General features: G+C 40.9%; 11 protein-coding genes across 11 annotated transcripts; 9 read left to right on the top strand and 2 right to left on the bottom strand. All coding sequences in view use genetic code 12, as the record gives it.

Annotated features, from left to right (window-relative positions):
- Positions 1 to 126: 126 nt before the first annotated feature.
- PICST_58858 (predicted protein) lies at positions 127 to 1,710 on the top strand (the record flags this gene model as incomplete). Its single annotated transcript, XM_001384545.1, has 1 exon — positions 127 to 1,710. A coding segment is annotated over one exon (1,584 nt), but the record flags the coding sequence as incomplete, so codon positions are not given.
- A 2,526-nt stretch (positions 1,711 to 4,236) lies between these two features.
- On the top strand, positions 4,237 to 5,770 carry LYS22 (homocitrate synthase). Its single transcript, XM_001384544.1, has one exon. It carries the CDS (start codon positions 4,278 to 4,280, stop codon positions 5,535 to 5,537), a length of 1,260 nt encoding a protein of 419 aa, XP_001384581.1. The 5' UTR covers positions 4,237 to 4,277; the 3' UTR covers positions 5,538 to 5,770.
- An 808-nt stretch (positions 5,771 to 6,578) lies between these two features.
- On the top strand, positions 6,579 to 7,640 carry SAD1 (secondary alcohol dehydrogenase (SADH1); the record flags this gene model as incomplete). The annotated part of the gene is made up of 1 exon (XM_001384543.1): positions 6,579 to 7,640. One exon carries the CDS (start codon positions 6,579 to 6,581, stop codon positions 7,638 to 7,640), a length of 1,062 nt encoding a protein of 353 aa, XP_001384580.1.
- A 458-nt stretch (positions 7,641 to 8,098) lies between these two features.
- HMC3 (hypothetical protein) lies at positions 8,099 to 9,343 on the top strand (the record flags this gene model as incomplete). Its single annotated transcript, XM_001384542.1, has 1 exon — positions 8,099 to 9,343. The coding sequence occupies one exon, from the start codon at positions 8,099 to 8,101 to the stop codon at positions 9,341 to 9,343; it is 1,245 nt and encodes a 414-aa protein (XP_001384579.2).
- A 543-nt stretch (positions 9,344 to 9,886) lies between these two features.
- On the top strand, positions 9,887 to 11,748 carry POL5.7 (Putative RNA polymerase; the record flags this gene model as incomplete). The annotated part of the gene is made up of 4 exons (XM_001384541.1): positions 9,887 to 9,965; positions 10,003 to 10,069; positions 10,426 to 11,600; positions 11,639 to 11,748. The coding sequence occupies 4 exons, from the start codon at positions 9,887 to 9,889 to the stop codon at positions 11,746 to 11,748; spliced, it is 1,431 nt and encodes a 476-aa protein (XP_001384578.2).
- A 2,174-nt stretch (positions 11,749 to 13,922) lies between these two features.
- Positions 13,923 to 14,597, top strand: PICST_36051 (predicted protein; the record flags this gene model as incomplete). The annotated part of the gene is made up of 1 exon (XM_001384540.1): positions 13,923 to 14,597. The coding sequence occupies one exon, from the start codon at positions 13,923 to 13,925 to the stop codon at positions 14,595 to 14,597; it is 675 nt and encodes a 224-aa protein (XP_001384577.2).
- An 813-nt stretch (positions 14,598 to 15,410) lies between these two features.
- On the top strand, positions 15,411 to 21,516 carry MOT1 (transcriptional accessory protein involved in TBP (TATA-binding protein) regulation helicase MOT1; the record flags this gene model as incomplete). The annotated part of the gene is made up of 1 exon (XM_001384539.1): positions 15,411 to 21,516. One exon carries the CDS (start codon positions 15,811 to 15,813, stop codon positions 21,514 to 21,516), a length of 5,706 nt encoding a protein of 1,901 aa, XP_001384576.2.
- Positions 21,517 to 21,991: 475 nt separating this feature from the next.
- PICST_83067 (predicted protein) lies at positions 21,992 to 23,282 on the top strand (the record flags this gene model as incomplete). Its single annotated transcript, XM_001384538.1, is given in 2 exon segments — positions 21,992 to 22,108; positions 22,121 to 23,282. 2 exon segments carry the CDS (start codon positions 21,992 to 21,994, stop codon positions 23,093 to 23,095), a joined length of 1,092 nt encoding a protein of 363 aa, XP_001384575.1.
- Positions 23,283 to 23,487: 205 nt separating this feature from the next.
- PICST_13009 (predicted protein) lies at positions 23,488 to 24,042 on the bottom strand (the record flags this gene model as incomplete). Its single annotated transcript, XM_001384199.1, has 1 exon — positions 23,488 to 24,042. A coding segment is annotated over one exon (555 nt), but the record flags the coding sequence as incomplete, so codon positions are not given.
- Positions 24,043 to 24,547: 505 nt separating this feature from the next.
- PICST_44472 (predicted protein) lies at positions 24,548 to 25,174 on the top strand (the record flags this gene model as incomplete). Its single annotated transcript, XM_001384537.1, has 1 exon — positions 24,548 to 25,174. A coding segment is annotated over one exon (627 nt), but the record flags the coding sequence as incomplete, so codon positions are not given.
- Positions 25,175 to 25,418: 244 nt separating this feature from the next.
- Positions 25,419 to 26,279, bottom strand: PICST_45794 (predicted protein; the record flags this gene model as incomplete). The annotated part of the gene is made up of 1 exon (XM_001384198.1): positions 25,419 to 26,279. A coding segment is annotated over one exon (861 nt), but the record flags the coding sequence as incomplete, so codon positions are not given.
- Positions 26,280 to 26,913: the final 634 nt, after the last annotated feature.

Genomic DNA, 26,913 nt, shown 5'->3' with positions numbered 1-26,913 from the left:
TATTCCATAGCAGTATTTGTGTTGACCCCCGTCACAGTTATTGCCCTTCGGAAGCTACTCCCAGGTTTCTTAAAGCGAAGGAGCCATAGTGTATACACAGATAAGGTAATCCTGGGGTGTTTGATTGCTCTTTTGTTAATTTTAAATGCTAACGTATGGTATTTTCTCACGCAGAGTATCATTAAAGCTCACTCTGAGTACAGCTCAAGCTCAGCAAAGTCGTTCAACTTGCTTCATTCGCCAGTAACGAAGGAATCGTTGAATCAACCATATGAAGAATTTTCTATTTCTGGTTTTTCATTTCTAGAGGTGGGACTGGATGATGTTGAAAATTTCAAGTGTTCCCATGTCGTATTTCACGACGATCACACAGTGAAGTCAACTAAACCGAAGAGTCTTGATCAGAAAAATGAACTAAGACTCATAAGAAAAAGGGCACTCCATTTGAACAGCACTGGTGAATATCCAATTATCAGAAACTATTTCTTGGACAAGGAAGGCGAGAGCGAAGATGAAATCCTAAAGAATAAATGGTACAAGTTTTGTGGTTCTGCTGTTTGGATGGATAAGTATCAGGTGTACTTCTTTGTAAGCAGAGTTATTTACAGTGAACGATCCCTTCGCAACAAGCCAACAATCAGTCTTCCTTATGCACAAGTGTTTGACAAAAATTGGAAAGAAATCAACGATTATGAATTTCCTCAATCTGACATTAAGTTTCCGGCCTTTCTTCCGATAGCATTTGATGAACATCCCGAAGGAGTACAGCTTTACTTGGGTGCAGATGATCCTAGAGTCATCTTACGTAACTACCTAGATCCAGAAACCAACATAATGGAGCAAGAACCTGTGATTGTATTCAATTCAGACAGTGCCGAAATTGACTGGAAAAGAGCAATACATACGTATCGTCCCTTCACTAATTCTAAGAAGGCTTTACGTTTGAAGATAAGAGGAATGGAACCAAGAAAAATAGAAAAGAATTGGGCACCGTTCTTTGATGAAGATTATTCTTCCATCAACTTTGTATACAGCTTCAATCCTATAAGGGTGATCAAGTGTGATATCGTGTCTGGAGAATGTGACAAGCAAACTGGTCCCGAGTTCGAAGGGAAAAAGATACCTGAAATAAGAGGAGGAACCAATATAGTCCGAGTGCCTCCTGGATTCTTACCAAAGCATCTAGCTAGTACAAGGGAATACTGGTTTGGAATTGCTCGTTCGCACGATTTCAATTGCGGTTGCCTCAAAGTTATTTACCGTCCTCATTCATTCTTGATCTCAAGAGCGCTCGGCAGCAGCAATTATACATTGGACTATGTGAGCTCCTTATTCGATTTCAACATAGATACAGAGGCTTGGAATTCAAAATTGGAATATTCAAAGTGCAAAGATGGCAAAAGTGTCTTGATACCAAACTCGATTTCATCATGGGATATAATTCCAAAAGACGACGGCGCGGAAGGAGAATTGGAAGATGTAATGGGAATAACAATTTCGGAAGCCGACAGAAACAACAAGATAGTATATGTAAAGGGGTTCTTGAAGCATATTAATACAGTCATTGGTGGTGAGAAGGCTAAATCCCTGTCCCATTACTCCAGCGGCGATACAGTCGCCATAGAGAGTAATCTATTGGGCAAGTGTGCCACATCTCTTGCTGATGAATACTGCCTATTGACAGCTAAGAGGATGAATTGGAAACTTTAATAATGGTATTTCAAGTCGGACTTGAGCAGCGATACTTTTCACACCAAGATTCAAAGCAGAGACTTAAACTTTTCGACATCTTAGGATAATACTGGCTAGTATCTCATTCATTAGGCAAGCTAATCAGCACGCACGGACCATTGCTTCACGTTCATACGTCGAGAAAGAAGTTGAATAAACGCAGATAGAGCATCTGGCTAGCAATGGGTCTTGTTTTTTTATGTATACGTCTATCTTGAAGGTTGGTGGTAACATTTGAGTAGAATTGGCGAAAGCGCTTTTACCTTGCTACTTTCAGATAGTATAGAATCTTACATTAGATCTAAAAGAAGAATCAGATGCACCTCCAGGTAACGTGTAGGCCCATTGTATAGTTTCAAATTCTGGTATGCCTTGTGATTCCATGAAGCAAAATGGGCTTGTCTTACATTTCTTGTTGTTCTTATTGTTGGAAAAGAAAAAGGTGGACATCTGGAACTGCATCAAAGAATTTTTTTTTTTGATAACTGGTTTTCCATGTATTGAAAACAGGAGTAGGACTGGCATAATGGCTGAGTTCTTGGAGCCGAACCGTCCGTACCAAAGGTGGTAGAGTCGATAATTCTGTTGGGTTTGAGAGCATGCATCTCGTAGCATACATTGCAAAAATCAATAATTGTAATTGAGCATTTGCTTTGCAAGGATGTGGGGCTTAGCAAATTTAGCTGTTTGACTTTTACTATACTCCTTATCCCTTTTGAATAGTATGATGATCTTTCATGTGAAACACGGTACCTATGTTCAAATTGGGGTAGATGAAGTTGCCCTCTATCTATATAAATCTCTTGAATTCAGAAATTTCTCGTGGAGCTGGTTTCATGCCTGGAGAGACAACACTAGAATTTATGGCCATTATAATGTAGTTTATACGGAAATTTCAGGAGTAATGAAGAAAGTTACTCTCAATCTCTACCAATGTGTTCTAATAGATTTTTTGGCATTGTTCATTTGGCTGTTAGATGAAATCCGCAAGATTACTAAATTGAACAACTACTTTCAAAAGAGAATGCCTAAAACTTTGGAGGCTTTAAATAAATATAAATATAATCCACAAGGATTTAAAAAATAGTTCAAAAATAGTTCAAAAATTATTTCAGAAAGTCTTTATCAGCTTTACAAAGGACATTTGCAAAGAATAGCAAAACTGAAACACACCTACTGAAGTAGCAAATTAAAATAACTGAATGTATAAGCCTTGTTTGTTGTCAGGTAGATGGAATAGAACGAAAAGGTGGCTGAAGAAAGTGTTCTACATTCTCCGTAGCTGAAAATCATGAGTTCAATTAGATTATGTCAGGCCCCACAAATCCGTTGTTACAAACTTTTTATTACCTACCTCAAGTTGATTACAGTCAACAGGATAATTATGTTGTCGTTCATCTGATGCTGCTAGTGAAGATATGGACACTTCAGCAGAAGTAGAAGTGAACAAATCTACGACCAGCTGTTACGACATTAGTATAGAGTGTATATACAAGGGTTTATTCCTCTCAGAAAGTCTGTCTACAAGTAGATTCTTCAATTTCAAAGACCGTACATCTTTTGACATGTTGGAGGCTCTAATTATAACTTGTCTAACATGGTTTTCAAGAACACTATTTGAAACTAGCTCGGTTTGAGTACCGTGCAATTAAGCAAGCTCAAAACATTTACTTTGATACATCCTGCTAAACAGGTGCAGCCAGCATCTCGCTTTGACTCATCAGAGATCCCTGAAGATGTTCAATCCATTATAAATCCACTGTACCTGGAGATTGGGCTTTATCCAATGACATATATACAATTCCAGACCTACCAGTCTACGGCGTGTCACGTGAGACCAGATGTGTCATCGCGGCTATTTCGTTCTTCGCTGACTCATTAAGGCGCGCATTATCTAGCAAAATAATATATGGGGAAAGATCGGAGTAGGTTTCTGGAGCCTGACAAGTAATTCAGCAATTGCTGCTCTACGAATAGACGGGAACATGTGGAATACTACTCAAGTAGCCCACCTTGGATATGACATATTGGCTTGGAACCAAAAATTGGCATGATTCAATTATTGTAGCATGTTTGTTTTATAGCCATCTTTCGGTCTCAGTGTGTTGTTCACGTGATCAGATTAGGACCAACGGAGGTTTTTTTCATCTCATCGCCATCAGCTCTGACTCCAGAAACCACTCCAAAGCAGTTCATACGTTGTGATTGGCACACGTCACAACGTCCCGGTGCTGCAGCATCAGATCTTATGCACCGACCAGACTTGATTCCTTCTATCTACTTCCATGTTCTTTCATATGGCACAATCTCGTCACGTGATCTTGCATTCCATCTCTGTGACTCATTTCTTTATCAGCAGCGAGTGTGCCGCAACTGATTACTCATGGCCGATACCGTACCGTTTTCGGCACAGGAATTTTGTTACTCCATAAAGAGTTTGAAAATTTTTCAGAAATCAGATTTTTCAGACTATATAAATATATAAGTTGCTTCACTGAAACTTTTATTTCTTTCTTGTTTCACATCTATATATTCAAGTACGAGCCATGTCTTCCGCATCCCCATACGGTCCTAATCCCTCTGACTTCCTCTCTAACGTTAACAAGTTCGAGGTCATTGAGTCGACCTTGAGAGAAGGTGAACAGTTTGCCAATGCCTTCTTCACCACCGAAAAGAAGATTGAGATTGCCAAGGCCCTTGACGATTTCGGTGTCGATTACATCGAATTGACCTCTCCTGTTGCTTCTGAACAGTCCAGAAAGGACTGTGAAGCCATCTGCAAGTTGGGACTCAAGGCCAAGATCTTGACCCACATTAGATGTCACATGGACGATGCCCGTGTTGCTGTTGAGACCGGAGTTGACGGTGTGGATGTCGTCATTGGTACTTCTCAATTCTTGAGAAAGTACTCCCACGGTAAGGATATGAACTACATTGCCCAGTCTGCCATTGAGGTCATTGAATTTGTCAAGTCCAAGGGTATTGAAATCAGATTTTCGTCTGAAGACTCGTTCAGATCAGACATTGTTGATTTGTTAAACATCTACCGTACCGTCGACAAGATTGGTGTCAACAGAGTCGGTATCGCTGACACTGTCGGATGTGCCAACCCTCGTCAAGTGTACGAGTTGGTCAAGACGTTGAAGTCTGTTGTCTCGTGTGACATTGAGTGTCATTTGCACAACGATACTGGATGTGCTGTGGCTAACGCCTACACTGCTTTGGAAGCTGGTGCCAAGTTGATTGATGTCTCTGTGTTGGGTATCGGTGAAAGAAACGGAATTACTCCATTGGGTGCTTTGATGGCCAGAATGATCACTGCTGACAGGGACTACGTTTTGTCCAAGTACAAATTGCATAAGTTGAGAGACTTGGAGAACTTGGTAGCTGATGCTGTGCAAGTCAACATTCCTTTCAACAACCCTATCACCGGATTCTGTGCCTTCACTCACAAGGCTGGTATCCACGCTAAGGCTATTTTGGCTAACCCATCTACCTACGAAATCTTGAACCCATCTGACTTCGGTTTAACCAGATACATTCATTTCGCCAACAGATTGACAGGGTGGAATGCTATCAAGTCCAGAGTTGACCAGTTGAATCTCCATTTGACTGATGACCAATGTAAGGAAGTCACTGCCAAGATCAAGTTGTTGGGAGACGTCAGACAGTTGAATATCGACGACGTCGACTCCATCATCAAGGACTTCCACGCCGACTTAGGCACTCCTTCCTTGAAGCCTGTGCAGACCAATGACAAGGACGTCAGCGAAGAGCCAGCTGCTAAGAAACAAAAATCAGAATAAATGAACGGCAAGTATCTTTTACTCTGATTTTTGTGTAAACTAAACTACGAACAAGACCTCGGGCGTCTGGTTTGTTTGCATTTGGGGAGACCTGGGGTTCTGGGTCTTCATTTACACGAGTCATGACAACAAAATTAAAAGTTGAAAATTCTAAAAAAAATTGACATTCTGATTATATGTTTTACTTCTCCTTGGCCTCTGGCATTATCTATTTATTTAATAAAAGATACTTGATTAATATGTGAAGATATTCTAGATTATAAGGATATAATGTCCAATTCTTGTTAAATTTGACTAGATGCCTTAGAGTTGGTATCGTTAAATGTCTACGTCTACTATGTCCATTACATGTTCAATGTTAATTATTCTTTGCCTTTATTCTGTACAATTCAATATTCTTTGTAATTCCATATTCTCCGATTCATTTTGCAGCCGACGGTACCTGCGGAAATTCGAATTCTGTATATCAATGCTTTGATGGCACCTCAAATTTTGCAATCAACGGCACCTACGGAAATTGAGAACACTCTATTGAAGAATACTCACCGAGTATTTTTCACCTATTCTCCAACAATATGACCTACCCCTCGACTGGGCCTACTTTTTTCCGATATCCGATCTCAAAGAGAGAAAGCTACTGGGAAATCGCTTTCACCTATCCTATTTGTATGCCCCTCACTCTAGTCGGAAATGCCTTTCAGGTACCGAATCTCCGCTTCGACACATTTTCGACTAACTCCATAAATAGTCTGAATATTCCACAGAGCCTACCCATTCTCTACATTTTTAGGCCGTATTTCTTTCATATACTCAGCCTAAGTTTAGTTTTCAACTAATTCCATAAAGCCAATTGACTTTTATAGGTGATCTCAGTTTTCGGATTAACCCAATAGTCGCATCAACCCCGCATTTCGTCAAATTTTCGTCTCAATTTTTCAGGTAACGCAACAACTTACCAGTGCTAGTATTTTCACTTAAAAGTGCCAAATATATATCTAAAAGCTATCTCTCTGCCTCTTCCCACTTTAGGCCGATTTCACCATGTCCATCCCAAAAACACAAGTTGCTTACGGTTATGTCCCCGGCAAGAAGACGATTCAATGTTTCCCCAACCACCCAGTGCAGACCCCAGGAGATAACCAGGTTTTGTTGAAGATCGAGGCTGCTGGTATGTGCCATAGCGACCACAACATCCTCCTTTCTGGCCCTCTTGCAGGCGGTAAAGGTGAACCTAAGATGGTAATGGGTCATGAGATTGCTGGCCAGATTGTCCAAGTCGGAAAGAACCTCGAAAAATCCGATATCTACGAAATCGGTGGCCGCTTCGCTGTGACGATCGCCAAAGCATGTGGAGAGTGTGAGATGTGCCGGGGAGGTGTAGATAACGCTTGTGGAAATTCTGTAATGGCCTACGGATTGAATTGCGACGGAGGGTTCCAGCAATACTTGTTGATCGACAACTTGAGAACGTTATTGCCTATTCCAGAAGGCATGAGCTACGAGGACGCTGCTGTTTCTACTGATGCCGTCTTGACTCCCTTCCATGCAATTCAGAAAGTCAGAGACTTGCTCCATCCCACCACGAAAGTGTTGGTCCAGGGCTTGGGTGGTCTTGGTTTGAATGCTGTCCAGATCTTGAAGAGCTACAACTGCAATATCGTCGCCTGCGACATCAAGGAAGAAAGTAGAGAATTGGCCAAGGGCCTTGGAGCAGCGGAAACCTACGCCAACATCGGGGACTCCAGTCATTCAATAGAGAGCTTTGACCTCTGTTTTGACTTTGTCGGTATTGACATCACCTTTAAGAACAGTCAGAGCTACGTAAAAAACCATGGAAAGATCGTAATGGTGGGCTTGGGAAGGTACAAGTTGAGCACTTTGAACTTCGAGCTCGCAAGAAGAGATGTCGAGATTATCTTCAATTTCGGAGGCACTTCTTTGGAGCAAATTGAGTGTATGAAGTGGATCTCCTTGGGCAGAATCAAGCCTGTAGCCCAGGTTGTGGACATGGAACAGTTGCCTAACTACATGGAGAAGTTGGCCAACAACGCTATCAAGGGAAGAATGGTTTTCAGACCCAATTTCAGAAAATCCAATTTGTAGGTGCCGAATTAGTTACGATGTATATAGCTACAATTACTACTACACGGTCTGAATCAGAGCAACCGCATCTGTCCATTTTACCCATACAAATAGGAACAATAAATTTCGATATTTTCATGCTTATAAGTCACGTGCCTTGTATACTATGATGGAAAGTATGCAGGATCGTCCTTTCCTTGGAAAGAAAGGAATTTATTCATTGTTAAACAGAGTATGGCGCAATGTTACAAATTCCATACTAAAACAGGGGTATATCAAGGGTATATAAGCTCCTGTTGCTTCCGACTGTTTCCAATATATAATTTATATATTAACTCTTCTTTTATACTGAAAATTTGAATAAATTTTATCCAAGGGAATTGCAGCCGTACATATAGAAATTCTAGACCTGTATATACGTTTACTTCCCATTAGATTAGAAGTCAAAAGTCAAGTCGAATCCAATCAATAAATCTCAAATGTCCAATTTTTCCACAAATGCTCTGTCGACTGGTAGATCGGAACTGCCAGAAGAACAGACATTCAGTCCCATCACTGCAAGTCTTCTCGCAGAAGCGATTAGGGAACAAGCAAATCAATTGCTTGAGAAACAATCAGACGAATTTGAGGCTAAATTTCTACTGCTTCAAAACCAAATTCATGATATCCTAACGCTTATTTCTGCCGAGAAAAGTGGTAACAGAAAAGGAGTTTCGAGAAATACTGACGATTCTTCGACCATTACGAGTACTAATAGTGATATTAATCTTATTCAATCTAGTATTGAGTCTAGTTCGGTGCTCGCTGATGATGACTTAAGTGTAAACATCAGTGCTCCACCTAAAATTGAACACTCTCCATCGTTTAAATCAAGTAAACATTCTGCTGAAAAAACATTCAATTTATTTGAAAGAACTAACGATACGATTCGAAAGTCTCAGAAACGCTTTCATGAATCTTGGAGAAAATTACCCAAGCTCAATGATAGCAGCGTTGAACTCTGGTCCAGGGCTCTTCAGGAACTAAACAGTGACCCAGACTATAAAGCTTTGTCTAAGGCAAACTTCAAAGTAGACTGGAACAGTTTCGAATCCAGAACTGGACTCCATGGTAATGAACTTAAATACTACTACGATTGCTGGAAGGATGATCTCATTGCACCTTATTGCAATAATACTTTGAGTATTCTTGCTGCTACCCGAGATCATACTGTCACCCTTGAAGATCTAATTGAGTACACATCGGAGCATGCAGATGATGCTAAAACGATGTCTATACTTGAGGAAGTGCAACGACGCTACCGAATCGATATACTGTGTAAAGACTATGTCTCAGAATTGAGAGGCAAAAACACGCATGATTATGACCGTATAATTCAATTTATTGACGGTATTCCTTCCGACCTATATGGCACCATTAGTCACTACTGTAACCAAAGACACGATGGCAATTGTATAATAGCTGCCGCTACGGCCAATTTCTATTATAAAGAATTTATGACCAAGGAGAATTTTCATTACCCTACCCCCAACACTTTCCAAAAGAAAATGATCAGTACACCTGGTTTCTCTGGTAAAGTTTTATCTGATTCCTCTAAATCAAGAACGAATTCCAAACACAGAAAAGACAGGAGTAACTATAATAATTATTCTCAAAATAAACTGCTGTTGGAGAATAACCAGAAATCGCACAGAAGACAAACGGACAATGTTAATCACAACTAAAGCTCCGGTGGTCTCAATAACCATCTCCGAGTCTTTGTTGATGACGCACCAATACATAAATCGAAGTTACGTGCTAGGATCTGCTATGACTCTGGCGCTACTCGGACCGTTGTTAATCTGTTAACATATTTATCTGATATCAGATACAATCTTACTGATCGTGAGAAAGTTTATAATACTGCAAATGGAGATCAGGCATATGCTCTTGCGAAAGGATTTTTCACTCTCGAGGCAAGTCCCTTTCACATTAAGCTAGACGCTGTGTATATACCCAACATACCGGTTATACTTGTTTCCGTCAGCCAACTCGCATTGCAAAAGTATTTCCTCCATTTTGAGGACGACGGTTTCTACCTTGTTCACAACAAAGTAAGACACTATTTAGGTTCACTAAATGATGGACTTTATATTGCCAATGATAAGGATGTACTGTTCTCGAAGAACACAGTCCGTTTCTTCAACGAGAAGCATATCGATGTTGGCAATATCCCCCAACTTGAACTCAATATTAATGGACCACATGATTGGGTATATCATCACCTAATGTACAATCATATGGCCCTTACCAACCTATTGAACCTAGAAGTGCAAGGTCACATCACGGTTGACGACACCGAGTCAAGTAAGAATCTTGTGAAGAATTGTATAACCTGCAACAGTATTACTGTCAGACAATCATCACACAATCATCACACTCAACGCGCCGCTGTGCGCAGACTTGAACGTGTGAGTTGCGATACTATCGGACCTTTCCAATTTAGGAGATACAATAAGTCTACTGCAAAAATATTTATCACTTCCGTTATTGATCATTACACCGGTTACACCAAACTATTATATACTGATCACAAGTCTCTTGCAGACACAGTATTAAATACTCTTAATTTATGGAATCATAAATTTCCTGGTGAATCGATTTCATATTTCCGGTCGGATAATGCAATAGAACTTCCTTCTGACGAACAACTACTTAAACTTGGAATCGAACGCGATCAAATTCCACCGTATTCTCCAGAGCTAAATGGATTGGCAGAATCACATAATCGCATTATTCTTGCCAATATACGGAAAGTTGTACTAAGTTTCCCCGATCGCCACGATGAAGTATTGACTCTCTTCAAAGAAATCGTGGAATACTCGGCATTCGTCAAGAACAATACTCCCCGAAAGCTGCTCCAATATCGCACACCTGCCGCCGTCTTTTTTAACTATAAAGACGCATATCACCGTCCTATTGTCCCATTCGGTATGGACGTTGTGATAAAAGCATCTTCGAAAGAAGAATACGAGAAGTATGGCCGTCCCTTACTTAAGACTGAACCACACGCTTTCTTCGGTTCTATCGTCGGCTTCGCCACAGATAACTATAGCTACCGAATACTCGTCCAAGCAGAACATTTCCCAATTATAACGAATTGTAATGCAAAACTCCTCAATTCACGCCAATTTATCGAGAATTATTTTCAATCACTTGATTTGTTACAGAGAGACAGCGCTCAATATAATGCCACAGTACTCGATGCACTTGAAGACAAACTTGCTGATCATATCGATATCGCTGATAAAGAGGTTATCTTTGATGCTACTTTACTTAAAAACGGGGACACATCTGTCCAGACAGCCAACATTGGAGACACCAATTTATCGACGCCATCTCCTCAAAATCCTGAGGCTTTGAGCAATACACCTTCTTCGCAGATGACGATCGAAAGTCTTTCTACAAGACATCCCGAAGTAGCCACTCAACACAAACGGCGTATAGAAGAACTCACTTCTGACACGTTACCATTTCCTACCGATCAAGAAGGTAATTCGGTAGACGGAAAGCACATTAAGCGCTCACCACGATTAGGGGGAGTAAAAACAACTCCACTTTCAGCCACTAGAACGATCAGGGACCATAAGACTAAAAGTAAAATTGTTGATAACAATCGTGATTACGCTGCTGACCCCATTAAAACTGCTATAGAAGAAACCAGAACGAAAATGAGTGAAGATCATAACTTAAACTCAACTACGACAAATTCTGAAGAGTTAACTTCACAGTTAGCCTCCCAGGAGGATAGAATCTCAGGGGAGTTATCAGGGGAAACAAATGTGGACTTATCAACCACACCAGCACAAAATACAAGATCACATACCAAGTCAAGACTAGACAAACAAATTGAGCTGTCTAAAAATTGGTCTAACCTAGATACGCGAAAGACTCAATCATGGAATAAAGTCCCACCTGAAATACACGGAAAGGGCAAAATTAGTAAGAGGAAAGGTACCAAAGCATCATTATTGGACAAGGATGCACAAAGCTCACAAATAGCAAAAACGATCACCTCCGAAATAATAAAAAGAAAGAAGAAGACACCAGATTTCGATTCCAGTCCACAACAGATAAATGCATTGCTTAGCTTAATTAACAATGCAGATCCGCGGAATTGCCCATTAGGGGAGTCATACTTGAATGATATGATAAAGGGCGAACAAAATATCGAAACTGAAGTTACCGATAGTAAAGGTAATAATAATCTATTTGCTGTCATAGATAGAATTGATTATAAAGATCCTGAATGGAAAAAGTCCATGGATCGAGAAATCACAAAGTTCAAAGAATTGAACGCTTACGAGATTGTTAAGATTCCAAAAGGAGTCAAACCAATAACTACTAGATGGGTGCACACCATCAAAGAAACTTTCAAAGGAAACGACCACAAAAGTCGATGCGTGGTTCGTGGATTTCTACAAGTTACTGGAAGAGATTTTGACCCGACGAGAATATCATCCCCAGTCGTCGATCTTACAACAATCCGAATACTAATATCCATTGCCGTCACCAAAAATTACGCTATTCACCAACTAGACATTGAGTCGGCATACCTTAATGCACTGTTACCTGAGGAACATCCATTGTATGTATATCCTCCAAAAGGTTATGAATTACAGGAAGACTATTGTTGGAAATTAAAGAAAGCAGTATATGGTGCTAAACAAAGCGGTTACGAATGGTATATATGTCTCAAAGACACAATCGAGAAATTAGAATTTACAAGCTCAAGCGTTGTTGAAGGTTTATTTTATAAGAGAACTAAGCACGATATTATCATTGTTGCTATATACGTCGATGATCTAATAATGGTATCATCCTCGGACAAGTTACTCAAAAGTTTCAGAAATGGATTAGAGACCCATTTTAACCTCAAATACCTAAGTAAATTAGGTGAATACTTAGGGATCAAGTTTGAGAAGACCGAAACTGGATATACAATTTCACAACAGCAGTTTATTACTAACCTTCTCAAAGACTTTAATATAATGGGCAAATACGGAAAATTAATACCCATGATTAAAGACAAGAAACGGTACACCCCTCCGAAACTGGCAGAAGAAGACATCGACATTCCAGACTCTGAGTACCAAGACGTTGGTGCGCTACTAGGAGCAAAGGAAAGAACGCTCTATCAAAAAGGAGTTGGGCTGCTACTATGGGCATGCAGAAATACCAGACCCGATATTTCATACGCCACAAACAAACTAGGAGCAAAAGCAAACAAACCAAGCGTCAATGATCTACAGAAGTTGATATACTGTTTGCGCTACCTAAAAGACAACATGGATTTAAACTTAGTCTATGATCGTCCCGAACCAGAGGACGAATTTACAATTGTTGTTTACTCTGATGCTTCATTCGCTCCATCCGAAATCGACAAGAGACTGATTACAGGGAATGCAATATTCTTAAATGGTCATCTCGTTAGTTGGGCAACAAAACGACAGAAGATTATCACAAAATCGTCAGCCAGTTGTGAACTAATTGCATTAGGAGTTGCAATCGATGAAACGGTTAATATGAAAAGAATGATGAAGGAACTAGGTTTTCCAATCAAGAAAGTAACAATATGGGAAGACAATCAAGCTGTCATTGCCAAGTGTTATAATCAGAACACTACGCATAAGAGCAGATATATTGATGTTACCCTAAAATCAATCAGGGAGATCCTTCCGACGATGGAAGATGTAAAGGGAAATAAAATTCTACGCTACATTAAATCCGTTAAAAATATTGCTGACTTCTTCACCAAACCATTAGGCCATACGAGCTTCGAACCTTTCAGGAACTACATACTTGGAAGAGGAGATGAGAGGTTAAAGCCCATTAGAGAATTAGAAACCTCTAAGACTTAACTCAGTTCGTAGAGGTTTAGGGGAGTGATGGAAAGTATGCAGGATCGTCCTTTCCTTGGAAAGAAAGGAATTTATTCATTGTTAAACAGAGTATGGCGCAATGTTACAAATTCCATACTAAAACAGGGGTATATCAAGGGTATATAAGCTCCTGTTGCTTCCGACTGTTTCCAATATATAATTTATATATTAACTCTTCTTTTATACTGAAAATTTGAATAAATTTTATCCAAGGGAATTGCAGCCGTACATATAGAAATTCTAGACCTGTATATACGTTTACTTCCCATTATACTAAAGTGGAGGAAAATTCATCCGTCTTCGGAATCACTGCGAAATATGGAGAAATTTCGCTATTTTTTCAGCATCTTCTAGTTTCAATTCAACACAATTCTCGATTATCATGGCTAAGAAGACGGGTGAAAACTCTAAGAAGGCCGCTGGAAACGCCAGAAAGGCTGACAGCGCCAACAAGAAAAAAGAGGCAGAATTAGAAGCCTTAGAATCTCAAGAAGCCGAAAAATGGTCTGATGGCTCTAAGAAGGGTAACAAAAAGAAGGAAGATGAACAGTTCAAGAAAGAAGAAGCAGCCCGTAAAAAGGCTGAAAGAGATGCCTTATTAGCAGCCGAAGAAGCCGCATTGCCTCTGAAGCCTGCAAACTCGAAGCTGAGAGGAGCCAACAAGGTCGCAGCTAGAAGAGCAGGTAAGATCGACGATTTCCTTGACTTCAACAAGGACGTTCCCGAATTAAGTGCTAGTGGTTTAGACAGTGCTTTGGAAGCATTGGCATTGACATCGCGTGATGGAGGTGTGGGCTCGAAGGATATCGATAGACACCCCGAGAGAAGAGTCAAGGCTGCCTTCTCTGCTTTCGAAGAGAAGAGAATCCCAGAGTTGAGAAAGGAGAACCCAGGTTTGAGATTACAGCAGATCAAGCATTTGGCATTCAAGGAGTTCCAGAAGTCGCCAGAAAACCCCATGAACCAGGAAACCAACATCCACTACAACGCCAAGCAGGACGAGGTTGCTGATAAGAAGCGCGAGGTCAGGTCTTCCAGAGAGAAGAAGTTCTCATAGGTGTAGCTCTGTATATATGATGAATATCATGATATGGTAAATACTTGTAGGAGTCGCTTCTATTAGGACGAGCCGCACGATTTTTCAACGGCGCTACCACTAGAAGTTGGGTAGGGTTTTCGTTTAAAGGAGATGGGACTTTAGATTGCTGAAGGAGATTGTTCTTGTGAGGTTATATTCGATAGAAGGTGTTTCGTTTGCAAGACTTCGCGTTTTGCAGGATTCTTTGTAGGTATTTATTGTGACAGTTCTCAAGCTTTCTGTTAGCTCTCTTGGAAAGCCTCCTATTCCGTATAGTTAAGCATTAACTAAGAGCGATACTCAAATTTTAGTAGGACGGTCCAAATTTCAGCGTTTCCGTGGAATATCAGACATTCTTTCACAGGGAACAAGTAACTTTCTTAGTAGCGTTTATTCCTACAATTGTAAAGCTCTTTCCTTCTTCTGCGTCCGTATATGCTATCTACGCGTATGAGCTCATCTCCGCTTATGTCATTTGTTACGTCATCGGACTGATGGCAAAAGATAAATGCCATCAAAATTGCTGCTTTCAACACAATTTCTCCATTTCACTTTACAACTTTATCTTTGTAACTTCCGTATCTCAGCACCCTCGCTCCTCTTTCCAATTCCTTCTTCCTTTCCTTTCACATAATTTCACCTGCCCGTCCTCTCATCACTCCAGAGCATCATGTTAAAGTCGTGTATCTACCAACAGCGCGACAAGTGTTGCTAAAAGTATAAATACATCTACAATTTCTCCAAATCGAAAAGGTAATTGGCTGTGAAAAAAAAAACATCTGTGTTTGACTTTCTGTCTGCAAAAAACAATTCCAACACCTTCGTGTGGCTGCAGTAGTGACAGTCTGTTTGTTTTCAATTGACTTCACAACTCTTCCAGTAACGAGTCACATTCCTGGTTCTCGGACACTTTGTCATCAGCCTCAGAACTACAGGCTCTATACCATATTGTATACAGATTATACTCAGTTAGTAGCAGATCTAGTGGCAGAAAAACACCAACTTCTAGATCCACATCACATCCACTCTAGATTCGTTCTAGACAGCATTCTACGTCGACACATTGTCAAGATCGTTCCAGTGGCTCCTTTTGGATTTATAGACATCCCACTTTTGGCAGTTCGATTGCATCTCGTTCTTTATTCCATGTATCATAGCAGTTCCTATCTCAGCATCTCATACACACCAATTAATGTCTCGATTAGATAGATTGGTATTGCTTTTGGAAACGGGTTCGACCCCCTTCATCCGAAATACCGCCGCGGACCAGTTGTCGGATCTCGCTGCAGCGCATCCAGAAGAGATACTATCGCTTTTGGGACGGGTATATCCGCACTTGAAGTCGCCCAAATGGGAAACAAGAATAGCGGCTGCGAGAGCATTTGGTGGCATTGTGAAAAACGCCGATGTGTGGGACCCGAATTCCGAAGAGGCTATAAAAAAAGAACAGGAGCAAGAAGCGTTTGTCAAAAAGGAGATGGACGAAACCGTTTCCATCAAGGTCAAACAGGAAGAAGAAGAGGATCACATAAAAATAAAGTTGGAACAAGACGAAGAGCTCCAAAAGTTGGACAATAACTTGAGCAGCTTGGTGTCGTTTGCGTCGTTTGATCTCGCAGAAATACTAAAGAGTGGAGCACGGTTGCTTGCCACGAAGTCGGACGAGATTCCGGACCCATCATCATGCGACGAGAACTCGCTTATCGGAAGAATCAAGAAAAGAAAGACCTCCATCATAAAAGACGAAGAAGAAGAAATAAATTCCAAGTCTTCCGCTTCTCCTCCCACACCATTTGCATCTACCCCAGGTACGCCGACGTCAGCCAAAGCAGAATTAAATATATTGAAGGAATCTACAGATTCCGGCAAGCCCGTCTCCAGTGCCAGGTTGAAAGCAATGCAAAAGAGAAGAGCCAAGGTGAATGCCAGATCAAACGCCAATAGAGTAAAACAAGTAGACATTTCTCAGAGTTCCATATCACGACAAATGATTGAAAATGGTGAAGGTCTCAACGAGGAGAATGGCGCAGCAGAGACTCCGCAATTTGACATCACCTCACAACAAGGCGGTGAAAAGTTGGTTGTAGAAGCTAAGGCTCCTGAATTATCACCTTTGTTATCGCAACACAGTAAAGTTGCTGGACTTGTGTGGCAATTCCAGGGTGTCTATGAATTGCTCTTAGACGACTTGTTTAACGACAAGTGGGAAATAAGACACGGTGCTGCATTGGGGTTGCGTGAGTTGATCAAGAAACACGGGAAAGGTGCTGGAAGAGTGATGAACAAATCCAGAGAAATCAACGACACCAACAACGCAGCAACCTTGGAGGATTTAGCTGTCAGACTTTGCACTTTATTCTCCTTGGATAGATTTGGCGATTACGTTTCTGATACTGTAGTTGCTCCAGTGCGAGAGTCTGGAGCTCAAACATTGGCAGCATTATTGATTCATTTGGATAACATCACCGTCATGAGAACTTTCCAATGTTTGAACGACTTAGTACTCCAAATTGGTTTGACAACTAAATGTTGGGAAGCAAAGCATGGAGGTATGTTGGGTGTAAGATACTTTGTCAGCGTCAGAACGGATGTTCTATTGGAGCATCCCGAATTGTTGGATCAAGTGGTTAATATGGTTCTCCACGGATTGAAAGAGAGTGATGATGACGTCCAGTCTGTAGCTGCATTGACGCTTACTCCTATCGCTTCGAATTTTGTTTCTACCAAAAAGAATCTAATTCACACTTTATTGACTGTCATCTGGGATTGTTTAACCAATCTACGTGATGATTTATCCGCATCCATTGGTTCTGTCATGGACTTATTGGCCAAGTTGTGCACACATCAAGAGGTCATCGAAATAATGCAGAGGGATGCACAGGAAGACTACAACAACTCGTTTGAGTTGTTGGTTCCTAGACTATTTCCCTTTTTGAGACACTCGATCACAAACGTTAGAAAAGCCGTATTGAGGACAATTATTGAATTTTTATCGATATCCGATCCAACCACAAAGACATGGATCAATTCAAAAGCATTGCGATTGATTTTTCAGAACTTACTTGTTGAGCAGAATCGTGATGTCATGCAGTTATCCATAGATGTCTTCGAAAAATTGATAGCTGAAATCAACAGCAATGACAATTTGCCTTCGATGGATCTGCTCTTTGAAGATCAATACCAGCCACTCTTAATTTTGTTAATGACCCCAGTAGGTATAGCGAGACACAACTATCAAATGAATACCAATTTGATCGTTCGTCCATCTGGTCATATTCTCGGGGCCATCGACGATGATGAAAAGCGTGGTCGCAAGAGAAAGTCCGCTACTGAACAAGTCTCTGATATACCGATTGGGGAAGAACTTAGAGTCAATATTGACGCTCCTATCTTTAAGGGAGATGTTATGTTAGTTGGATACGATAAGTTCATGGCGACAAAAAGTGCTGCTGCACATTCTTTTGGTGTCACCATGTCATTTATTTCCTCAGATTCTCAATTGAACGATATATTTGAATTGCTTCGTTCGTATTTGAAGTCGCCACACTCCACTCCAAGGTTGCTTGCTGCCTTGGTAGTTCAGGAGTATGCTCAAGCCGTAAAAGCTAGAAAGTTGTCACCGTCTCCAAAAGCTATTGAACTATTCTCAGAACCACTAGGTACAGTGTTACAAGATCCTGAGTCTTTACCTTATTTCCGAGAATTGGTTCCAACCTTGAAAGCTGTAAGAACTTCTTGCTTGCAATTGTTTGACATTTTCATCTCTGTAGCCAAAGTCCCACCAGTAAAGATTCCACAGTTACCAGTAGTGGTACAAGGTGAGTCAGAAGCAGGACCTGGAGCTTTCGGAATTGAGAATGCGGAGAAATTGATAGATGAAACTTTCAATAAATTGAAGAAGAACTTGTCTGCCATGTACAGAATGACTGCCAATCAAGCTCTTGATGATGCCAGACATCGTATCATCGTTGCAATTGACGAAGCAAAAGCTGCTCGTTCCAGTAGAACAGTTGGTATTCTCTCGACGTACGCCGCCTCAATTCTTGCATTATCGGGAGTTCCCAAGAAACTCAATCCAGTTATCAGGTCCTTGATGGACAGTATCAAACAGGAAGAAACTCTTCTTTTACAAGAGAAGTCTGCTGATGCTGTAGGTCGTTTGATTCAGGAGTTGAATGAAGTTGGTAAGAAGGGTGCTGCTGACAAGATAGTCAAGAACTTGTGTGCCTTTTTGTGTGTAGACACTTCCGAAGTTCCAGAATTCCATCATAACGTGATCTACAAAGACGATATATTGTCGTTGAAGAAGGAAGAAGCTAAGACGGATCCACTAGATATAGCTGCCCATGAGAAGGCTGTTCATGAAGCCAAGATCAAGAGGAATGGGGCTCTGTTATCGTTGGAAGCTTTGTTAAAGATTTACAATGCTGATTTGTTTGAGAAAGTTCCAAAGTTGAAGGAAGTGATGCTTGAACCCTTGAGGTTGTTGGAGAACTCGATTTCGGAAGAATTGGTCAAGGACGAATTGAAAGGTCAAAGTATCATCGATGCCTTGGGAATTCTTCGTGCTTTATTGCCTAAATTAGATAAGTCATTGCACGACCAAGTTGTCGAGTTCCTACCTTTGTTGTTGCCAGGATTGCAATCTGAGTATTCTGTCTTCCGTTACTCATGTGCCAAATGCTTTGCAACTATTTGTTCTGTTGTTCCAACGAAGGCATTCACCTATTTGGTTAAGTATATCTTGCCCATGTTGAATAACGCTGGTCGGGTCAGAGAAAGACAAGGTGCCATTGAAGCCATATACCACATCTCTTCAACTATGGGTTCTGACATATTGCCCTATATCGTTTTCTTGATTGTTCCAGTTTTGGGAAGAATGAGTGATTCCGATCACGATGTTCGTGTTTTGGCTACGACCACCTTCGCAGCAATCATCAAGTTGGTTCCTTTGGAAGCCGGTATTCCTGATCCAGAAGATATGCCAAAAGAGTTGTTGGAGGGTAGAGACAGAGAAAGAGACTTTATTCAACAGATGATGGATCCCACGAAGATCCAACCATTCGACTTGCCGGTGACCATTAAAGCTACTCTTCGTAAGTATCAACAAGAAGGTGTTAACTGGTTGGCTTTCTTGAACAAGTACCATTTGCATGGTATTCTCTGTGATGATATGGGTCTTGGAAAAACGTTGCAAACCATTTGTATTGTCTCTTCTGATCACTATTTGAGATCTGAGAAATTCAAAGAAACGCAGGCAGCTGAATTCCGGAAGTTGCCCACCTTGGTAATTTGTCCTCCATCGTTAACTGGGCACTGGGAGCAGGAAATCAATGAATATGCTCCATTTTTGAAGGTGTTGATCTATGCTGGAAACCCCAGTATTAGAACGCCATTGAGAAGTCAGATTCCTGATGCTGATATTGTAGTTACCTCTTACGATGTCTGCCGTAATGATGTAGAGTTTGTTACCTCTCATGATTACAACTATTGTGTTTTAGACGAAGGTCATATCATTAAGAATGCGGCCTCGAAATTAACCAAGTCTGTGAAGAGAGTCAGAGCAGAACACCGTTTGATATTGTCTGGAACTCCGATTCAGAACAATGTTTTGGAGTTGTGGTCGTTGTTTGACTTTTTGATGCCTGGTTTTTTGGGTACTGAAAAAGTGTTCCATGAAAAGTTTGCCAAACCTATAGCTGCTAGTCGTAATAGCAAAACTTCTTCAAAGGAACAAGAAGCTGGAGCATTAGCTTTGGAGTCGTTGCACAAACAGGTTTTGCCATTTATGTTACGTCGTCTTAAGGAAGATGTGTTATCAGACTTGCCACCCAAAATTGTTCAAGATTACTACTGTGAATTGAGCGATTTACAGAAAAAGTTGTACAAGGACTTTGCCCAAAAGCAGAAGTCGACTGTCCAAGAAGAAGTGAGCAAGGAAGGAGAACAAGGAGCTAAGCAGCATGTTTTCCAAGCCTTGCAATACATGAGGAAATTGTGTAATCATCCAGCATTGGTTTTGAATCCCGATCATCCAAAATATGCTGAGGTGACCCAATATTTGGCCTCCCGCAAATCTGACCTCAAGAGTATCGAGCATTCACCCAAGTTGTTATCTTTGCAAGCATTATTGCTAGAATGTGGAATTGGAGTAAACGATAGCGATTATTCCAAGAGTAAAAGAAAACAGCAACAACTGTTGATTTCATCTGAGGGAGTGATCTCTGAACATAGAGCTTTGATCTTCTGTCAATTGAAGGATATGCTTGACATTGTAGAGAACGAGTTGTTGAAGAAGTATATGCCTTCGGTTACATATATGAGGATGGATGGTAGCACTGATCCCAGAGATAGACAGGGAATAGTGCGTAAGTTCAATGAGGATCCTTCCATTGATGTGTTACTATTGACTACTAAAGTTGGAGGTTTAGGTTTGAACTTGACTGGTGCCGACACCGTTATCTTTGTAGAACACGACTGGAATCCTATGAGTGATTTACAGGCTATGGACAGAGCGCATAGACTTGGACAAACCAAAGTGGTGAATGTTTACCGATTGATCACGAAGGATACGCTTGAGGAGAAGATAATGGGTTTGCAGAAGTTCAAAATCAACATTGCCTCTACAATTGTCAACCAGCAGAATGCGGGATTGTCTTCGATGGATACCAACCAGTTGCTAGATCTTTTCGAAGTAGACGAAAAGGCTTCTAAGCAAAGTGAAGATGTCGAAGCAAAGCAGGATGAACGAGGAGAGAGTGGTGGAGTTCCGGAGGACGTCGCTGGAGGTCTTACAGGCAAAGCAGCTGGAGCTGTAGGTGAGTTGGCTGATTTATGGGATGAGTCCCAGTATGAGGATGAATACAACCTCGACAACTTCATCAAGACGCTTAAGTGAAATCGGTTATGTGGTGGTGGAGTTATGTACTATAGTATTTATAAACAGTAAAAGTTATTGATTTGGAAAAATGTAGATTAAGTGATGCAGTGAACTTACTGAAGTGATGCCTTGATTATATGAAGTGAATAACACGGAAAAATATGAAATCATAATACTACAATCAATTTTTCCAATCTTTCGATTTTTCACTTTCAAACTCTCATATTTGTATGATATCGTGATTTCAATGATTTTAAAGATTTCTATGATTTCTATGATTTCTGCAATTATATCAGATACTTCAATTCTCATATTCTTATTCTAGTACTCTTCGCAGCCGTTATGTACGGAAGAATTATTGACCTATATGCAGACCACAAAATTTTCGATATATTGAATTTTTTGCAGTAGCATCTAATTTTTCACTACTATAGTAGTTCCTAAACCACCAAAGTTAATATCTTCTCCAGTTTCGAGGCAGAGTCCGTTCGCCATGACTCAAAAAGAAAGACTTGCCGAATTGGAGCGGGATGCCCAAGAGTCGTATTCGTTTTTGGTATCTGATGAGAAGTCATCGACATTCCGCAGTCAGGAGGAGTTCAAAGAATTTGTAGTAGACAAGAAGCAATCTCCAGTAGAAAAGACACCAGTGAAGCCATGGGTCCATTTTGTAGCTGGTGGTATCGGGGGAATGGTCGGTGCCATAGTAACGTGCCCTTTAGATGTGGTGAAAACGAGATTGCAATCAGACGTCTACCATGCCATGTACAACAAGACACCTAAGTCTGCGAACCCTGTAATCAAGATGTTTCAGCATTTGAAGGAAACAGGCTCCGTTATTAGGGAATTGTATGTGAGCGAAGGTTCTAGGGCCTTGTTCAAAGGTTTGGGACCAAATTTGGTCGGTGTGATACCTGCTCGTTCTATCAACTTCTTCACATACGGCTCTACCAAAGAGTTCTTGACCAGCAACTTCAACCAGGGCCAGGAAGCCACCTGGATTCATTTGGCAGCCGGTATAAACGCCGGTTTTGTCACCTCGACAGCTACCAATCCAATCTGGTTGATCAAGACCAGATTACAGTTGGACAAAACTAAGGGCAAACACTATAAAAGCTCTTGGGATTGCCTCACTCATGTGATCAAGCACGAAGGATTCAGTGGCCTTTACAAGGGTTTGAGTGCTTCATATTTGGGAGGTGTAGAATCGACGTTGCAATGGGTGTTGTACGAACAGATGCGGATGTTTATCCACAGAAGATCGTTGGCTCTACATGGAGATGATCCTAGTAGTAAAACTACTAGAGACCACATCATAGAATGGTCTGCCCGATCTGGTGCTGCCGGTGCTGCCAAGTTCATAGCATCTTTAATTACGTATCCTCATGAAGTGGTCAGAACTCGTTTGAGACAAGCTCCGTTGGAGTCCACAGGTAAGCCGAAGTACACGGGCTTGATCCAATGCTTCAAATTGGTGTTGAAGGAAGAGGGTCTTGCCAGCATGTATGGAGGTTTGACTCCACACTTGTTGAGAACAGTGCCCAACTCCATCATCATGTTTGGCACCTGGGAGCTTGTAGTTCGTTTATTGTCATGAGCATTTGAGAGACATGTTGCTCTTTCTAACGTAATATCTTGTACATATTTGCTTGGGTTCGTTCTTCATGAAGGTTGGTTTTGTTATATATATCTATATATATCTATCGTTTCTTGTTCATAAGAGATTATCATCTCTTTGTATATAATTCATACAAGTTTCGGTTTCTTCGACTGTTTTTCTGTTAGGTATTCTTCTTCCTCGTATGCTAGCTCAGAACTTATGGTTTCTTCATTACCTTCAGTTTCTTCATTTTCTTCAGACATTTCGTCATCACTACTATCAATTTCTTGACTTTCTTCGCCTGAGTCCTTATCTTCTACATTCATACGTTTTCTTGTGTTGGTGGGTCTGAAGGACGAAATCTCTGCTTTGGCACCTAGATTTTCGTAATTTTTTTTCTGTGTATTCTGTACCAACTTGTAGAATCGAGGTGGGTCTCCCTCTGGTACCACAATACCCAATTGGTTGATTAGTGGGTCTACAGCGTATTTTTCTAAGTCCTCCTTCTTCAATGGCTTGGTAAAGTTCGGCAACGGATGAATAGGTTTGTTTGGCAAAGCATCCGGATTGGGAATCTTGCCTAGTGGATTTAATTCTGGGTTGAAGTAGATAGACTTCAGACCATGGAGCTTCGTCTTTTCCAATTGCTTTACCTTTTCTTTCTTTTGTTCCTGTTCGAGAAACGGCTTCAATTTTGTCTGATGGAGATTGTTCTTGACAATGAAATCCCAGTCCTCTTTGAGTCCGTATAAGTACTTCTGGTCTCTGTCTGAAAGTTCACCTGACTTTTCAAGTCTCTGGATCTGATAATATAACCGTATAGGATCTATGGATGCGAGTTTAACCTTCTTGTGTTGCTGTTTCTGTCTATTCTGTACCTTCTGCTGTTGTTTTCGTTCATTTTTCTTGAGCTCGGCTGAGAGACTCCAATTACCTCGTATCATACTGTAATGAATATAAGACCTTTAAAGTGATGGTGAAGACGATATCTAGAGAGGCTTCGAAGCTCTCTAAAATGTTCAGGTAAAGTGTCTATTCTGAGTATTGTAGCAGTACCTCCAAGAATATCAATCTATGTTTGATGTGTTTCTACAAGAAATAGTATTCATTTGAAATTTTATGGAAATGTTAAGAATATCCAGATCGCATTTTTAAGACCCTCCATTTTCAGATTTGAATTATTTCAAAACTTTTACAACTTGTCGAACATTCAGTGTCTTCACAATTAATTAATATTCTAAACAATCTACGAACACGGTCCCATTCCATTCTAGAAACTACATTGACCACATCCCCATCATTGTATCTCATTAAATTTGAACAATCATTATACAATTCATCTAATATCGGTATAAACTTTTTAGAACTTAAGTCTCAGTCTTTACTCAATTAATCATGAGTCAAACACCAGGATCCAGAAACAATGCTCTCAGCCTCAACATCCAGGTGGACAACTCACAGATCCCCACCGATTCGCTAGAAGCCATACGAAACCGTCTCAACCAGGTGCATTTGTCGTTGAGAAAGTTGGCTGAACAAATCAACCTCCACAACAGACATCCCTATAAAGTGAAATTACCTAGTTATGCCCACCTCCAGAACCAGTTCCAGGTGTTGATCACCCAACTCAACTCCATTGCTACTAATCTCAGCAATAACGATGAATTGCTCCGAAATACCAATGTCTATCCTACTCCTCTCTTTCCTACTACACAACAGGAAGGTTTACTAACGACATTATTGAGAAAGAAACCGTTACCTGAAGTGGACGAATGGATGGACAGTGCTCTCAAAAAGGTTGAGGCTGAGAGAGGCTCGAGTTTACAGAAAGCTGATGAAATGGCACAGTGGTGTTTTGCCAAGGTTCAGGAGTTGAGAGATGAATTCCAGTTCTATGGCTTCCATACAGTAGAGGAGCTTGACTACATGGAAACAGAAGAAGGAAAGAAGGAAACTCACGAGAAAAAACAACAGGATCGAATTGTAGATGATGCCGAGGCTAGGATCACTGCTGGAGGTAAAAAGGGCTTGAGTCCTAACCAAGTGCTCAAGTTCATGTGCACCGGAGTGCACTGATAGAGCAATAATGAAGAAACTACGTACTCATCAAAACATAGACTTAGAGAAGAGTAATCTTGAAGATCAGGTTGTAGCTATCTTAGAAATCTAATAAGGAAATCTAGTGGTAGTGTATTTCAGCGTAAGCATCAACTTATATTAGATGATAGTGTACAATAAACTACTTACGAAAGCTGTAAAGTGTTTGGTCTCAACGACCAGTCTATAATGAACGTAATGAGCATAATAAGCATGATGAGCATTAACCTTCGATGTCATAATAAGCTTGGTAGAAATACAAGATAGCAAACACAAAGAAGGCTGCAGCGCCTCCTAAAGTGACGTTTCTCATGGAGATCTTTTTGGCCAACAACTTACCTCCGATACAAGCAGCAGCGGTACAGAGTCCGTGGCCCACGATAGCACCCAAGATAACGAACCAGTAGTCAGATCCAGCAGCCATAGCAATAGTTGCGATCTGGGAACGGTCACCCCATTCACCCAAGAAAGTCATCACAAACACTTGAATCCAGATGGGCGACAACACAAACGAAGCCAAGTCTTTGATCTGGCCACCTATTTCTATATACCATTGCTTCTGAGCTGAAATCTCGGAAGCTCCACCTTCTACATCGTCCATTTGGGCATTCAATTTGGAAGAAGCGATTTCATCCTCGACTTCCTGAAGTTCTTCGTCTACACCCAATTCTTTAGACATAGCCAAACCCTCATTCAACAATTTGGCTCCGAATACAAGGAACAATATAGAAGCCAAGAACTGGGTCAATCTTCTAGAGATCAACGAAGGTAAGGCATGGCCGACGATACCTGATAACACTGTCATGACGACAAGAGATGCAAAAGCAGCGGAAAATACCACCAAACGAGAGTTTCTCATCGCCATCAATGCTGCAATCAAAAATGTCTTGTCACCAATCTCAGACACGATAATCATCGAAACTGACATGAAGAACGAGTTATGGGAGCCATCACTGTCTTCATCGTCTGAAGAGGAGTCAGCGCTGGAAGCTCCATATGGTTCCATAGACCCTTTGGCATTAGCGGTAGTTGGATCGTTATCTTCGTCGATGACACTCTGTACTCCTAGTCTGTTATTGTTCTTTTTGGGGGCTATGATGTCGGGGTTCTCGTCTTCAGAAGCAATCAAAGGTGCAGCAGCAGCTCCTACAGCTACACCAGCATCGGCGGAATCAGCTACAAGAGCGGCGAGAGCGCTTGATGCTACAACAGACACTAATAAGGCACTCAGGAGTCTCATTTTGGATCAGACAAGTCAAACGGCTCTTTTCGGGTGTGTTGGCTGTGTCTGGAAGAAGAAAACGAATACTAGACAGAAATTTTCAGACTGGATCTGGTAGTGTGCGTATAGAAAGAACGCGATAGGGAAGAGATGTCAGAAACAGAGAAGAGAGGGGTAGATAGGAGTGAAAAGTTGTAGAACTGTTAGAGAAGAAAGTTGCTTCAAAGAGAGTCTTGTTGGTTCTACGAGTTTTCAGACTCATGTTCTATTTATGAGTATTGGTGCCTTTTTGCGTGCTTCTTTTGGCGTCCCTCTTATCTCTTTTAGCTTCTAACTTTCTTGGTACGGCACGAGAATTAGCGAGAACTCCGAATTTCGTAAAATAACAAAATGAATCTTACGAATTCTACTAGGTATTCTCGGAAGATATCAGAATCACCAAAGCATAATTAGAGTTTAGATAGATACATATCCTCGATTTGCTTTCCTTATAATC

Source organism: Scheffersomyces stipitis, chromosome 4 (genome assembly GCF_000209165.1).
Source record: "Scheffersomyces stipitis CBS 6054 chromosome 4, complete sequence".
NCBI lineage: Eukaryota > Fungi > Ascomycota > Pichiomycetes > Serinales > Debaryomycetaceae > Scheffersomyces > Scheffersomyces stipitis.
The sequence above is the reverse complement of the archived record's forward strand: the minus strand, read 5'-3'. Positions and strand labels throughout refer to the sequence as shown.